Source organism: Muntiacus reevesi, chromosome 3, assembly GCF_963930625.1.
Source record: "Muntiacus reevesi chromosome 3, mMunRee1.1, whole genome shotgun sequence".
NCBI classification, from domain to species: domain Eukaryota; kingdom Metazoa; phylum Chordata; class Mammalia; order Artiodactyla; family Cervidae; genus Muntiacus; species Muntiacus reevesi.
In genome coordinates this window covers 95,357,405-95,373,852 of record NC_089251.1, presented here as the reverse complement: position 1 = coordinate 95,373,852, position 16,448 = coordinate 95,357,405, and the positions used below count along the sequence as shown (strand labels likewise).

General features: G+C 46.6%; 1 protein-coding gene and 1 non-coding gene across 2 annotated transcripts; one reads left to right on the top strand and one right to left on the bottom strand.

Moving 5' to 3' along the window:
• Positions 1-431: 431 nt before the first annotated feature.
• CNOT11 (CCR4-NOT transcription complex subunit 11) lies at positions 432-13,538 on the top strand. Its single transcript, XM_065929705.1, has 7 exons — positions 432-1,033; positions 4,524-4,688; positions 5,182-5,334; positions 8,537-8,739; positions 9,949-10,151; positions 12,430-12,526; positions 12,600-13,538. The coding sequence occupies exons 1-7, from the start codon at positions 517-519 to the stop codon at positions 12,795-12,797; spliced, it is 1,536 nt and encodes a 511-aa protein (XP_065785777.1). The 5' UTR covers positions 432-516; the 3' UTR covers positions 12,798-13,538.
• Positions 13,539-16,057: 2,519 nt separating this feature from the next.
• Positions 16,058-16,171, bottom strand: LOC136165858 (small nucleolar RNA SNORD89). The gene has a single exon (XR_010662823.1). It is a non-coding gene; the product is annotated as a small nucleolar RNA SNORD89 (small nucleolar RNA).
• Positions 16,172-16,448: the final 277 nt, after the last annotated feature.

Genomic DNA, 16,448 nt, shown 5'->3' with positions numbered 1-16,448 from the left:
TGTGAGAAATGCGTGGTCTGTAGTTATTTGCACTTAAAAATCTTCTACCATGAATAGTCATGTGTGTTAATTAAGAGAGCTTTTCAGTTTCTAATATGCCTTTTTCCAGACATTTATCTGGACGACGGTTTCTCCCGGGCACAGTGCCCGGTGGCGCGTCTCTCGCTCGCGCATGCGCAGATGATAACTCAGCGCCGCGCTGTAGCGCCGCGCTGTGGCTCCGCGAGACTTCCTCAGGGCGATATCCGGCCCCGCCGGCGGCTCAGCCCCTCTTGCAAGCCCCGCCTCAATTTCCGGCTTTTTGCCCCGCCCGCTCGGCGTCTCGGGATCTTCTCGCTGGCCTGGCTCCAGCAGCCTCGCTCTCGCTCCGCGCTGCACTCTTGTACTGCCGGCTGGGTTCCAGGCTTGTTTTGTTCGCGACGCTGTCGTGCCACAGCGCGCTTTACGGCCGCAGGGACGGAGCGAGCCGGCGCCAGGGCCCCTCCGGCCGGGAAGCAGGACGGGCGAAAGAGGTTGATGCCCGGCGGCGGGGCAAGCGCGGCATCTGGCCGGCTGCTCACCGCCGCGGAGCAAAGGGGAGCCCGGGAAGCAGCGGGGTCGGCGTCCAGGAGCGGCCCGGGAGGCTCGGGCTCTAGCGGCAGAGGCGGAGCGGGCGTCCCCGGGCCGGGGAGCGGAGGCCCGGGGGGCCCCGCGGGCAGGATGAGCCTGACCCCGAAGGAGCTCTCGAGCCTGCTGAGCATCATCTCGGAGGAGGCGGGCGGCGGCAGCACCTTCGAGGGCCTATCCACCGCCTTCCACCACTACTTCAGCAAAGCCGACCACTTCCGCCTGGGCTCGGTGCTCGTGATGCTGCTGCAGCAGCCGGACCTGCTGCCCAGCGCGGCGCAGCGCCTCACGGCGCTCTACCTGCTGTGGGAGATGTACCGCACCGAGCCGCTCGCCGCCAACCCCTTCGCCGCCAGCTTCGCGCACTTGCTCAACCCCGCGCCGCCCGCCCGCGGCGGCCAGGAACCCGATCGGCCGCCCCTCTCAGGTACGTCTGGGACCGCCCGCCTGGAGCTGCTGGGCCTTCACCGGCCCGGGAAATGCATCGTCTCCTTTTGAAATTCCCTCCCCACCCCCTCCACCAAGTACGGAGGAGTGGCAGCTTCCTGGCACCGAAAATTAACCGCTCCCCCCGCAACAGTAGGAGCCGTCAAACCGTGCAGCTTAGCGTGGGGCTTGACGCTTTTCTGCCTCACATGCGGTTCGTTCTCGTCTAGCCCGTCAGAGGTGTGTGAAGTTGTAAGTAACGACACACTTTATCTGCCCCCGGCTTTAAGTCTCAGGGGAGTCAATGAGAAGTCAGTCAGAACCGGAAGACGTGGTTGAGCGAAGATACACATTACTCAGGGCTTCCCCGGTGGCTCAGTGGTAAAGAACCCGCCTGCCAATGCAGGAGACACGGGTTGGACCCCTGGGTCACGAAGATGTCCTGGAGAAGGAAATGGCCACCCACTCCAGTATTCTTGCTTGCAGAATCCCATGGACAGAAGAGCCTGGCAGGCTACAGCTCATGGGGTCGCAAAGAGTGGGACCCGACTTAGCTAAACAACAAAGGACTATACTAACCACCTTCTTGCTGTTAGGTGTCTGTGGTTAGCATGATGGGGTCACAGGATAGAAAGCAGCCTCGAATTCACCGCCTAGATTAGAAAACTACTACCGGACATTATGTAAAAGGTGTGTTTTCTGCAACTTTGGTGAGACCGGTGGATTTGATGCGATGCTGCTTTTATTTGTAGCTCAATAGATGGTTTATGAGACTTGATTTTAGGAGAAGACCTGAAGCCAGGAGAGGAGAAAGGAACAGAGGAGATAGATGGTGATGAGTATCTGGGAGATTTAGACAGGGACCAGTGTAGTGGGCAGAACAGGTGGTCAGAGGTGGGAAGCAGCTTGATCTCATAGTCCTTAGGCAGTGAGGAAACAGGTAAGTCACTCCTCAGGAAGGGACTGCTATTCCGGGCGCCAGAAGGTGAAGGCAGAGGATTAATGTAATACTAGAGAATTTTTTCTTGCAGGAGAGGGCTTCTACAGGTAAGCTAGTCATTGTTGCTGCTGGCAATTCTTCTAGATCTAAAGCCTCTTCTGATTGGTTTCCTGCATGGCTCTTACTTAAGAGGGGCAACTTTTGTATTCCGTGAGATGTCTGTAGGGTGCAGGTCCTGAACCTGACTTTCAGGAAGTTTGAGAATGCCCAGAAAAACGACTGCAAGGGGTGTGTGGGTGTGTGGGTGTGGTCTGGTCAAACCCACCACCCAAGATGGACAGAGACAGTGTGGGATTTGGGTCTGAGAGCTTCCGAATTCTGTAGGATAAATTAGGTAAAGGAACTGTGATTTATGTAATGTTATTCTCAAATGCAATGAGTCTGAAACTAGATCTAGGCTGTTAACTGTATTGTAAACAGATTTCCCAGTAAAGAAATCCATAGATTGGTTATTTTGCCTGTCTCTGCCTCAGTTTACTTGTCTGTAAGCTGAAGATAATAATTCTGAGTTGGCAGAGTTATTATCTACCTGCAAAGCAGGAGAACAGAATTGATCCCTGGGTCAGGAAGTTCCCCTGGAGAAGGGAATGGCAACCCATCCAGTCTTCTTGCCTGGGGAATCCTATGGACAGAGCAGCCTGGCCGGCTAGTCCATGACATGGCAGAGCTGCACATGACTTAGGGACTAACAAACACAGAGTTGTTACAAGGAATAGAAGTAAGTGTTATCCACGGTTATCATTGGTAGGGATGGTGCTTAAATCCACAACAGAGGGACTGTCAGTGCCAAGGCTTATTACATTGTACATCAAGAGGAGTATATAGTGGGTATATATATAGTTTTAATTTTCAAAAAGTTAAAACTGGAGTGTAACTGCTCTACAGTGTCATTAGTTTCTGCTGCACAAGTGTGCATCAGCTGTTTGTATACGAACATCCCCTCCCTCCTGAGCCTCCCCCCCTCCCAACCCCACCCCTTCAGGTCATCACAGAGCGCGGAGCTGAGCTCCCAGTGCCGTATACACAGCAGCTTCCCATCTGGTGGGTGCATGTTTTTTGAGCTTTTCAGGTGACTCTGCTGCAGAGCCAAGGTTGAAAATGTATCTGGATGCAAGTAGGAAGGCGTCTTCACACTCAGGAAACTTCAGTCTGACTGAGGAAACACAAACGTGCTTGTGACCTGACACCCAGGGCTGTGCTGGGTGGCACGTACAGTGCCTCGCGGCATGGGGAACTGCACCCTTGCAGCTGGAGGGACTTCAGAGGGACTGAGGTTTTTGCTGGATGTTGATTAGAGATGGTGGGGAGAGAAGGGTGCGGCCCTCTCAGGTATTCAAAAGAGCTGCTTTCTGTTGTGTTGTATGCTTTGAAATCAGGAATCAGAGAAGCTAAGAGGTTTTGTGCAACTGGAATGTAGAACACACGCATTGGAGGGGAAAATGGGATGTGGAGAGTGCGTCAGGACCAGATGCGTGCGGAAGGTCTTATAATGGTGCAGAGCTAGTGGTTGCTTCCTTGTCTCTTTACCTTTTACACAGTTGCTGGTCGCAGCAGAGAAGAAAAGCATTTCTGAGCACTATAGTTCTTGATTTGTTTTGGTCTGTATACATAAGCTTATCTTTGCAGGAACTGAAACATGTTAGAAAACAAAGTTCTTAATAGCTCCAGAAACTTTTAAGTTTCATTGACATCACCACAGATCGAAGTGAATCAGTTGAGATACAGTCAGCCCTGTACATCTTTGGGTTCTGCATCTAAGGATTCAACCAGCCCCTTGGGGGTGGGGTGGGGGTGGGAGTTCCAAAAAGTTCCCAAAAGCAAAGCTTGAATTCTGGTGGCTATTTGCATATCATTTACATTGTACTTACCTAGCATTTACATTGTATTTACGTAGCAGTTACACTGTCTTAGGTATTTTAAGTCGGAGAAGGCAATGGCACCCCACTCCAGTACTCTTGCCTGGAGAATCCCACGGACAGAGGAGCCTGGTAGGCTGTGGTCCATGGGGTCGCTAAGGGTTGGACACGACTGAGCGACTTCACTTTCACTTTTATGCATTGGAGAAAGCAATGGCAACCCACTCCAGTGTTCTTGCCTGGAGAATCCCAGGGACAGGGGAGCCTGGTGGGCTGCCGTCTATGAGGTCGCACAGAGTTGGACACGACTGAAGTGACTTAGCAGCAGCAGGTATTTTAAGCAATCTGGAGATTAAAGTATAAGGAGGATGTGTGTAGGTTACTTTCAGATACTACAGCTTTTATGTATAGAACCCAGGCATCCCTGGATTTTAGTGTTTGCAGAAGGTTCTGGAACCAGTCCTTGGGATGATTCCTTAATTACATTTTCATAAATGTGTGTATTTGGTTAAATGAATATTTGATTATAATTGTCTTTAAAGATACGTGAGATGCTAGTTTTATCAGGCTCAAGATAATTTCTAAAAATAACCATTAGCAAAATCATCATACATTTTTTGCTTGTGTGTTTACAGGGTTTTTACCTCCTATAACTCCACCAGAGAAGTTTTTTCTTTCCCAGCTGATGCTGGCACCCCCACGGGAACTCTTCAAAAAGACACCCCGGCAGATCGCCCTCATGGACGTGGGGAACATGGGCCAGTCTGTGGACATTAGCGGGCTTCAGCTTGCCCTGGCTGGTAAGGTGGAGCCGAGGTTCAGGTACTCTTGGGCAGAGGCCAGTCTGCAATTCAGATGTCTTTACAGTGAGATCCAGGGACCACAGATATATTTATGGATGATGCACTTGTGTTTTCCTAACTTAAAACAAGGAAATAAGCATCAATGACTACAAGGGACAGTTATAACTACAGTGTGTATGCAGTGGTAGCTTGTGTTTTAACAGATTTCCCCCTGGTTTCTACTGAGGTCGAATATCTTTTGAGGTGTTTATTGGCCATTCAAGCTTTTAAAGATAAAAGACTCATTGAAGTCATTAGCCCATCACCCCCCCCCACCCCCACCCCCGCCTATTTTTAAAGATGGATTTGTAGGAGTTTTGGAGAAAAAACAAAAGAACTTGAATCTGGCCCTTTGCTTGTATGTTGTAGACAAGTTTCTCCAGTTACTAGCTTGTCTTTTCACTCTCCTTGTGCTGCATTTTAAAGTGTTTTCTGTTTTAATCTTTTTCAGAACGCCAGTCTGAGTTGCCAACTCAAAGTAAGGCCAGCTTCCCTAGCATTCTCAGTGACCCGGACCCAGACTCATCTAACTCTGGATTCGACAGTTCCGTTGCCTCTCAGATCACGGAAGCTTTAGTCAGTGGACCAAAGCCACCTATTGAAAGTGAGTAAATCTGATTTTATGTTCCTTTATATTCTTGGTTTTAGCAGTCCCCCTGAGACTCTGGTGTTCTGAAACATGTTGTTTTCATTGATGCTGAAACATGAATCTTTTAAAAATTTTATTTCATTGAAATAGTTGATTTACAGTGTTGAGTTAATTTCCGCTGTACAGCAGAGTGATTCAGCTGTATGTTTTTTCATGTTCTTTTCCATTACGGTTTCTCACAGGATATTGAGTTTTGCTTCCTGTGCTATATGGTAGGACCTTATTCTTTATCCATCCTCTGTGTAATAGTTTGCACCTGCTAATCCCCAATCCCAATCCATCCCGCCCCCATAGCAACCACAAGTCTGTTCTGTCTGTGAGTCTGTTTCAGTTTCATGGATAAGTTCATTTGTGTCACATTTTAGATCCCACACAGCGGTGATATATTTCTCTTTATCTGTCTGGTTTACTTCACTCATGTGATAATCTCTAGGTCCATGTTGTTGCAAACGGCATTACTTCATTCTTTTTCTTTATCCGTTCACCTCTCAATGGACAGATTGCTCCCATGTCTCAGCTATCGTGAGTAGTGCTGCCCTGAACATAGGGGCGCGTGTTGGGTTTTTGAATTGCAGTTTTGCCGACACAGGCCCAGAAGTGGGATTGCGTGATCACATGGCAGCTTGTTTTTAGTTCACTGAGAACCGCCATGATGTTTTCCACAGTGGCTGCACCAGTTTATATTCCCATCAGTAATGAAGGAGAGTTCCCTTTCCTCCACACCCTCTCCAGCATGATATTTGTAGATTTTAATGATGGCCATTCTGACTGGTGTGAGGTGGTACCTCATTGTAGTTTTGATTTGCATTTCTCTAATAATTAGCTACATTGAGCATCTTTTCATGTGCCTGTTGGCCATCTGTATGCCTTCTTTGAAGAAATGTCTCTTTAGATCATTTGTGCTCATTTTTTGATTGGGTTGATTTTTTTGCTATTGAGATGGATGAACTGTGTGTATATTTTGGAAATTAAGTCCGTGTTGGTTGCATCATTTGCAAATATTTTTTCCCAGTCTGTAGGTTGTCTTAGTTTTGTTTATGGTTTTCTTTGCTGAAGAAAAGCTTGTAAGTATGATTAGGTTCCATTTGTTCATTTTTGCTTTTATTTCTATTGCCTTGGGAGAAAAACATTGGTGGGATTTATGCCAGAGAATGTTAAACATGAATTTAATGAAAAACTTCTAGTATGGTGTCCGGAACATAGTAGATTATGCTCAATAAAAGTTTCTTCTTTAATAAAAATACCACTTTTTTTTATTACATACCTAAAGCTATAAATTCCCTGATTTTACTGAAATGAGCTTATTTTTGTATCTTATTACCTTTTTTTGTTTTATAGCTCTTTATTAATCTCATCATTCTCCACTAAAGTTTTACTGATCTTACGGCTCTTATTTTAATTCAAAGAAAACACCTATTGAAGCTTATGGAACTGTATTCTTTGGTTTTATAGGCTTCTGTGTGGTTTTAATGAGGAAGGCATGCTTTTTGCTTAGGGATAAGATTATCTTCTCCAGACTATAGTGTTACCTTGAGTTTGAAACCTGCACTGTGACTCTTTATGCCATTTGTAGCAGATCTTTGGCATAGACAGGTCTGGGCTACTCACAGTGTACGGGAAGGTCCAAGGCACACAGAGGTGGTTACTAGTGCTCGCTGGGCACAGCTGTGACTGGAATGGGCCACTGGAGAGGGATGTGAGAAGTAGACCGGTCAGGTATGAGGTTCGAGTCTAGCCGAACACCAAGCATCCTTACCTCATGGGAACTTACTTTTGATCACATAAGTACTGCATCTCCTAAATTGTTAAAACACTTTCTCTTTGTTAACAGTCTGCAGAGATTCAATGCTGGTTCTGGTGAAGAGATGGTATAGTTTAAGATAAAGGGATGGAGCTTCCCTGGTGGCTCAGTGGTAAAGAATCTGCCTGCCAGTGCAGGAGACACGGGTTCGATCCCTGGTCCAGGAAGACCCTACATGCTGAGGAGCACCTGAGCTTGTGCACCACAGCTATCGAGCCTGTGCTCTAGAGCCCATGAGCTGCAACTACTGAAATCCATGTGCCTAGAGCCCACGCTCCTCTGCAATAAGAGAAGCTGCTAAAATGAGAAGCCCATGCACCGCAGCTGGAGAGTAGCCTCCATTCTCCACAAGTAGAGAAAAGTCCATGTAACAACAAAGACCTAGCACAACCTCCCCAAAAAGGTAAAGAGATGATTCTTAGCCAGAAAACAGACATTTTCAATGAACTGGAGTATCCAAGTCTGAAACTTGACGGGGGCTTGGTCCATGGGAGGAGACAGCCGTCTTAGGCCCTGTGTGAAAACCAAAGTGAGGGGTGAAGTTTGCCCAGGACAGCCAGTGTTTGTTTTTATTCACTTAAGAGCATGAATATCTTAGGGATCAATCTTTATAAAACAGTTGAGGTATCGAGTCACTCCCGTCCTGTTTTCTTTTTTTTTTTTTTTACTGTTTTATGAAAATGCTGTGGCATTTGTGAATTTATGGGTTTATGAAACTCCAGATTCATTTAAGAATGTCCAGTCAGCCATAGTTCTTACCTGCCCATTTTATCTGTACATAATTTGCTACTGCAAGGTTTTAAGATGCAAAAATAAAACTGGTACACATTATATAGTCTCTGAATAAAATAGTGCTGAGAATAGAAGACTGAGATCAAATAGTGTTTTATTTTTCCCATCAGAAGACTTACCAATGAAGTAAGTGGTGTCCTTTTGCTACTGATCATGATTGAACCAGGACTTGTCAGGGGGTGGTATTGCTTTCCTTTGCTCTCTAAAGATAGATAGATTTGGTCTCTGGTATAATAATTCTGTGTTAGTGTTTCATTCTTTCATTTGTGTTCTGGAAAAAACCTACTTTATGTCATTTCTGCTTCTGATTTTTGAATCAGTGTGACTGTGTTGTCCTTACTGAGAGTGTTAACTGCACTGCAGTAAGTGGCATCTGAGGTTTTGGCAGCCCAATCTGGTATTCTTCCCTGAGAAATCCCGTGGACAGAAGCTGCCTGGAGGGCCACAGTCCACGGGGTCACAGAGTCAGACATGACTGGGCACGCCCGCATGCACAGATGTGGGGTTTATACGTGAGTGTCGGCCACCCCAGAGCGGCAGTCACACAGGCTCCTCTGATTGCAGGCCATTTTCGGCCCGAGTTTATTCGCCCCCCGCCTCCGCTGCACGTGTGTGAGGACGAGCTGGCCTGGCTCAACCCCACCGAGCCTGACCACGCGATCCAGTGGGACAAGTCAATGTGCGTGAAGAACAGCACTGGCGTAGAGATCAAGCGAATAATGGCTAAAGCCTTCAAGAGCCCCCTGTCCTCTCCTCAGCAGACACAGGTATGTGTTTACCATCAGCGTTGTCCTGTAAGGAATTCACCAAGCGTTTTTGTTTCTCATGAAGTGATAAATGACCAGTGACACGGTGTCGTCAACATGATCCACTGGTAGGAAGTGTCTTGGTCCCTGAAGCTCCGTTCGGCCTCCCACTCTGCCCACTGCACTGTGGTGGGGCGGCGAGTCTGGTGCCCGAACACCTTGCAGCTTCTGTCTGCAATCAGCTCGACTCTGAGCGAGGGGCCTGAGGTGGCGCTCACGTGGGGGCACTCTGCTCTGCCTCTGCTGCCGGGTGCTCCGTGTACTCTGTCGCTAAGCTGAACGGGACTTACCGGAGGCCGAGTCCGCAGTGACTCACATCTCACCAGGGAGGTAAGCCAGCGCCCATCACACGGTTGGTTGGTCGTGTAGTCAGAAGTCCCTGTGCCCGACGACGAGACTTCAGGAAACACAGGACGCTGTTGGTGAATTTTGCCCAGTGTGCACACTTTCCCATTAGAACTTGTCCGGAGGTACCTCTCCAATCCGGTGTACCACCTAACACCATCTTCAGAGCCAAGTAACAGCCTTGTTCATGGATCACTTTGCTAACTAGTCAGTCCCGAAGGAGTGTGTGTGTACATGCAGGTAGGTGGGGACACAGCATAGAAAGTGTGTGTAAAGGAATGTACAGATTTGGCAAAATACATTATTATTGAGGACACATACTTGAGTAACAGTGTGTGTGTGACTTGCATGGTAGTGTACGCAGTCTGACCCCCGACTCCCCCTCCCCCAGGTGCTGGGCAGGGCTCCATTTCCTGAGTTTCCTGATGACCTCTGTGGTCTGTGCTTTTCAGTAGTACTCGCTGCTAAGATTATTTTTGATTATAACCGAAAACAGAAAAAAAAACCTACCTACAAGGGATGTAAGGATATTATTGTTAAAATCCAGACAGTATTGATTCTGGTTTCATGCCCAGGGGGCATCAGTGTTATTTATAAACTCTTGTGATGGTGCCTGGTTGTAATACCTGACAATTCAAATATAAGTGTCAAAATATCAAAGCATGATGATCATGGGTTTGAGGGAAGATACTGATGAAGTTGGTTCAGTGCAGGTAAATTTTTTAACATTTCAAAAATAAAATAGTTGGGTATTTTTATATGCAGGAAAGAGAATTTCTAATTTGACTTCTTTTTCTCTTTTTAAAAAAACTTGATTTTATTTAGCTCCTTGGAGAGTTGGAAAAGGACCCCAAACTTGTTTATCATATTGGCCTCACTCCAGCCAAACTTCCTGACCTAGTGGAAAACAATCCTCTAGTCGCTATAGAAATGTTGCTGAAGTTAATGCAGTCAAGCCAGATCACTGAGTATTTTTCAGTTCTGGTCAATATGGATATGTCATTACATTCGATGGAAGTTGTAAATCGGTAAGTTTCTGTACTCGATCAAATGCTGGGTGGGTGTCTGTGGGGCAGGTATATAGATCCTGATTAAATGATTAGAAGGGGAAGAACTTGCAACAGTTTTTTTTTTTCCTGACATTGTTAGTCTGAGAAAACCCATTAAATAATCTAAGCTTTAGTGTTAACTGCATATAAATTTCGCACCCCCAAGGAAGAACTTGGAGGGTATTCTGAGCCTTTAATACTGTCTTAACCACTGGACCACGTGGCAAGTCACCATCTGTGAAACCTAATTGCTAAAGTTTATTTCCCTATATATGGTTATATATTCTTAGTTCTCTGTGCTTAAGTCACTCGGTCATGTCTGACTCTTTGTGCTCCCATGGACTGTAGCCCAGCAGGCTCCTCTGTCCATGGGATCTTCTAGGCAAGGATACTGGAGTGGGTTGCCATTTCCTATTCCGGGGATATCCCTGACCCAGGGATCGAACCCAAGTCTGCATTGGCAGGTAGATTCTTTACCACTGCACCACCTGGGAATCTGTATATTCTTTATCTCTACATAAATTACAGGTGTTACATTATTTCTGTTAGTGACTAAAGCTGTATCATGGGAAGGTAGGGGCCAAGAAGCTGAGACAGTTCCGAGAATACCTTCCTAGAATTCCTGGCACTGTTCTCTGAACCGTTCTTTGATTTGGTCTCCTTGCTCTGCTGTCATCGACTGTCAGGGAAGCAACAGTGGGTTCTCACTTTGTTATTTTGCTTACAAGTAAGTTTTAAATACATCACAAATTTCACAGACTTGGAGGTTAGCTTGGGAACCTACTATTAAGCTGCTTATATGTAGTGTAGGTCAGGAACATCCCCTGGAGGGGGAAATGGCAACCCGCTCCAATGTTCTTGCCTGGGAAATCCCATGGACAGAGGAGTTTGGCGGGGTACAGCAAATGGGGTCACAGGAGAGTCAAACATGACTTAGCAACCAAACAACAAAGAGTGTAGCCGTATAGGCAGGCCTGCCTGGTCTGCTCCCAGTGTAGGCTTCTCATCCCCAACCCCCCCCCCCACACACACACGTGGTGTCCTGTTTCGGGGGCTAAATGTGACAGACTTTCTGCTTACGGGGAGATCCATTCTGAGTGCCAGGCAGCTACACTTCAATTGGAGCACTTTGTGGAGCACTCGTTTGAGAGTTGGGGATTATTGTTTCTAACCTATTTATAGCTGTACTAAGCTGGGAACTCCCTGGCAGTCCAGTGTTCAGGACTCAGCACTTCCACTGCCGAGGGCCAACAGCCTCCCTTGGGCAGGGAGGGGCCACACGACTAAGATCCCAAAATCTGCATAGTGAAGCCCCCCAGAAAAAGTCCTTTTAAGTTAATCAGCTGGTGGGAAAAGCCTAACTGAAAGCCCAGGGCAGGTGTGTGCTAGGGCAGCACAGGTCTGGGGAGAGAGAGAGGAAGCTGGAGGTTTTCAACCTTCATTTTCTGTCACTTGCAAGACCGGTTAACCTGCTGCTTCTGCCGCCTTCCTGTTTGAGCCTTTCTTCTGTTCGGGTCCTCCAGACTGACCATGCTGAGTGCTCACTTACTGTCTAAACCAGATCGTAGGCACTTTGTCCAAGGATAACTACATCCTTTTATCATAGTGTGGACATGTTTCAAGGGTGGAGTCTGCTGTGGGAGCCCACCCACCCACCTCATTGTGCATCACCCCATCCCGAGCGTCACTAGGAGCCCATGGCTGCGTCTCCTTGGAGCCTTGTGGGAAAAAATTCTGTAGTCAAGCAAATTTAGAAACATGCCACGCCAACCCCCGATTCTACACTTTACTCAGATCATTTACTGATTTGAAGGAACACTTCTGTCCGTGGGTTTCAATTTAAGTCATATGCCCTGTGAAGCCTTTCCACTTGCACTGCTCCTTGTGCCTCACGTAAGTACTTAGTCATGCATTGTGCTCTTCAGTTCCTACCACGCCTTCCTTCACAAGCGCTCCCTGCACAGCACTCCCGTGTAATCAGGAGTTACTGATTGGTATTCCTTACGTAGACGGAGTAACTGCCCACATTGTCAGAGCCTGGACGCTGACTAGGAATTACGATTCAGCCAAGACCACACAGGGACATGGTGCTCAGCGCTTAGTACACAGGATGTGCAGACCTGAGAAATGGCAGTGTCACTTATTAACGGGGGTGAGTGGGTGGGTGGCGCCGATGTTTACTTGCACGAACCATTAATATCAGAATTTTTACTAAGTGACCGAAATTAACAGGCCTGCCTTTGTTTTTATGAAACAGACTAACCACAGCTGTTGATCTACCTCCTGAATTTATTCACCTTTATATATCCAATTGCATTTCTACCTGTGAACAAATTAAGGATAAATATATGCAGGTAAGTAACAATTTTTGTAACCTTTATAAATACCTGCCCTGAAAACAGACGCTAACACAGGTTCCTTTTTCAGAATCGTCTGGTGCGTCTTGTGTGTGTCTTTCTCCAATCCCTGATCCGTAACAAGATCATCAACGTGCAGGACTTGTTTATAGAAGTGCAGGCCTTCTGCATCGAGTTCAGCAGGATCCGCGAGGCCGCGGGCCTCTTCCGGTTGCTGAAGACCCTGGACACTGGGGAGACACCTGCCGAGACCAAGATGTCCAAGTGATGCCTCTTTGGGACCTCCCGTTCGTTGTTCAGCTGTGCTGTGCTTTCCTTTTTAAAACTGTCCAGACCCCAGTGATTGCTTGGTTTAATGCACGTAAACATCACTCCCTCCACTTAAGAGTCTTGCCTCCCTGGGTGACTTTTCCCTTTAGATGAATTTTTGGTAAGAACCTGGAAGAATGCATCCTGTAGGTGTCTTGCTGATGGCTATCCACAGGGAAAGGTCATCCCAAAGTCACTGCACTCGGGAGATGAGGCCATCAACATTGAAGAGCAACAGGCTTGTTTTTGCTTAAGATGTAAGTCACAGGCTTCTGATAAGGCTTTAGGGAGAGTAAATGAAGACCCTCTTTAAGAACATGAATTCCTGCCCCTGGGGCCTGGAGTTATCCCGGGATGGCAGTCTGACCCCTAAACCTCTCTCTCATTGGGCCCAGTGTGAGCCATGGACACACGTGTAACCTCATGCTTTCCTTTCACGGGGACCTAAGAGACAACAGAGTAAGCGCTTTTCTTGGGCTGCCTACCAACGTGGAAATTCCTAGAAACCGCTTTTGGGGACTATAATAGCTGGTAGTTCTCTGGGCTTTCTCTCTTGATGTTCGGTGCTCTGGGAGGACGGTCCTGGGAAGCTGTCCTCGCCAAGTGGGGTGTGTGCCCCGCCTGTGGGCTCCTGTGGGCTGTTACCCCTCTTTTAACTCTGGACAACAGTGCCTTACATTAAAGTTTTCTATGAACTCTATTATCTGATGTTTTTACTTGAAGAAATCATGAAAAATCCCCCATCTACTGATGTACTTTCAAAGTATACTCTACAGAAACCTGAGTCACTCACCTTCCAGTGCAACTCTTAAGCAAAAGTTAAAGGCTATACCAAGCAGGGCAGGTTTTAAGATTAACATAAATTCCAGCCTTGTAATACTGGCAAGAGAGTATGCCTAGATGATGAGGAATTTTAGCTTAAACATTCTCATAAAGGGAAGGGATTTATAAATATATATGCTTCAGAAGGACCCAAACTGGTGTAACAGGTGTGCCTTCAGAAGTCTAAAATGATGGCGGTAATGGACTTTCCACACCTAACTTTTCTGTGCCCAGGGCTGACATGCGAGCATCACCGTTTTACATGTTAGCACTGGGCAGAGAAAGTTTACTAGTCAGTACTCTCTGTGATGGTGAAGTTTTGACCACACCACTGCTGGAAGCCCCCCACCCTCGGGTTCAGGCCCTGCCGATTCTCGGTAAGCGAGTGCTCCTGGCCAGCAGCCTGGACGCACACATGGAGCTCACCTAACACACGTTCTGTCCGTGAGGCACCTCAGTCGTGTTGCAGCCCTATGCCTGGGCACTGTCCAAGCTACGAATCACCAACTGAAGCAGCACAAAATGTCAGAAATGTGGCACACGCCGACCACGCGAGGACACCTGTTGTCAGTCTGACACTAGAAGACCACGTCCTCCTGTCCAGCCACACCTGGGAATGCGTGTGCCGGCAGCTAGGCACCTCACTGCCCCGGGGGCATCCACAAGTCGCCATCCACGCAAACACTGATTTGGGGCCACAAACGGGCTTTTGTGGGCAGATCTGCAACATGGCCTGTGACTAAAGACAGACCACTGCTCATCACTTCCAGGTTACAGAACTGGTGTTTACTTGACAGAAGAAAGGGTTTCAGATGTATTTCAAATAAATAGCTTACAAAGAATAGTAGTTAAGAGAACATTTTATGGGAGGAGAAAAAAACCCAGATACATTTATAACACCAGCAAAAAGTTCTTCGTTAAACATGTTTAAAAGTAGAAGAAAGTTTACCTGAAATAAAAGGAACTATAGTCCTCGGATTTGATAACTGCATCAACTTTTAAGTTTAATTAGATGAGTTCATGTTTTTTAAAACACGTCTTGAATTCTCTGGACTCTCAGTTCCAATTTCTAGCTTTAGTATCTTCAAATCACCTGTTTAAAAGGAGACAGCAAGAAGACCTGTTAAAATGACATCTTAGGGTAGAAAGATGTTCGAAAAAGTATTTGTGATCCTAAAGTATAACTATTTCAAATACCTTTAGCAATACTGTTTACTTATGCAACTCTAAGAAAATGGTATCATTCAACTTTTATTCTTACAGAAATAGACAAACTTTCATAAATTTTAATGGACTCAATGGACATGAGTTTGTGCAAACTCTTAATGAGGAAAATCCTTAAGAAAAGGACTTCCAAAATCCTGAGATTCAATAACTGTAATCAGCCTAACAGAAAGTATAAGTGTTTTCCCAGGTTTCTCTTCATCCGTTGATACATAAGCCTCCAACGTGTCAAAAAGAGTGGATTGACTTTTTTTGTACTAATCTTAAACTAATGTAATGCAAATACTTTTTTGATTTACAACTTATTTTATACTTTCCTGTTAGGATGAGGGCACACTTCTACTGCATGGCTGATGATGACATTGTTTTACTTTTGTAACTAGTAATAGATGTGCCAGTACTTTGGAAAATGAAATGCTTTTAAGTGTTTTAAAACTTCAAAAATGAAAATTAACTGGGAAAAGCATCAGTGGCTTTTCTAATTGATGATCTCGTGACAGAAGCACAGTGTGCAGAAAAACAAGCTGAACTCTGGTTCAGGCCAAAGTTCTCTGCTCTGTAAGTTGCAAATTAGAGTTTACACCAAGCCTGGAGAAATGCTTTTGACTAAAACATGTAAGTACCTCAGGTTCTAGTTAGTCATGCATATGTGCTGACTTACCTCAGCCCAAGTTGACCATAGGAGCTTTACTGTGCTCAGAAACAGAGACTATAGCTAAGCTAAGCTGTCTTACCGGGGCATCTGGTTGTGTTGGGCATTTTGTCCCAGTGAGAACAGCCTGGTTCTTGAATGTCTTGTGTGCTTCTGCGCTCAGGGATGTCTGACTCTGCGACCCCATGGACTGCAGCCCGCCAGGCTCCTCAGTCCATGGGGTTTTCCAGGCAAGAGTATTGGAGTGGGTTGCCATTTCCTCCTCCGGGGGATGTTCCCGACCCAGGCAAGGAGCGAACCCATGCTCCTTGTGTCATGTGAATTCTTTACCATTATGGTCTATTACTATTATTATTGTTTTCATGATTCTTGTCACTAGTCTTTGATGTAGCAAGTATATCATAAAACATGTAGAAAGGTGCTTATTGCATGCTGAAGCCCCCAGGGTTCACCAATCATCTCTTCTTAACAATGTCTGAGCTTGCTGGAAAGGCCCATTTTGGAAACCGTGCCCCAACATTACTGAGGTCAGACCAGAGGTTCGCTTCAGGAGGTTTTGTCATCGTGCACCCACAGAGAGCCAACTGCCAAGGGACACACTGCAATTCGGCCTTTTAGTGTCATCACTCCTCAGTAACGATGGGGCAGTCCGCCAGGAAAGGGTCTGGGTGCCCAATATCCCCAGCAGGACCGCAGGCGAGGAGCTGTTACCTGCTGCAGGTGCTGTGTGCACATCCCTCCAGGCGGCATGGCTTTCTGAGGGGAAGCCCTGAAGCTGCAAGGCAGGGGCGCTGGCATCCATGGGCACATGCTGTCCTCCACACACCACCGAGGCCCTCACAGTTAAAAAGAAAGAATACTGTCTCTACGTTTTTTGTGAACAAAGCTTTCAAGACAGCTGATTACTGCCAT

What these genes read in the sequence shown, in the direction of transcription:
- CNOT11 (XM_065929705.1), top strand. Translation starts at nt 517, where the DNA reads ATGCCCGGCGGCGGGGCAAGCGCGGCATCTGGCCGGCTGCTCACCGCC. An exon ending in CGATCGGCCGCCCCTCTCAG is followed by an intron (nt 1,034 to 4,523) that starts GTACGTCTGGGA and finishes GTGTGTTTACAG; the next exon opens with GGTTTTTACCTCCTATAACT. An exon ending in ACCAAAGCCACCTATTGAAA is followed by an intron (nt 5,335 to 8,536) that starts GTGAGTAAATCT and finishes CTCTGATTGCAG; the next exon opens with GCCATTTTCGGCCCGAGTTT.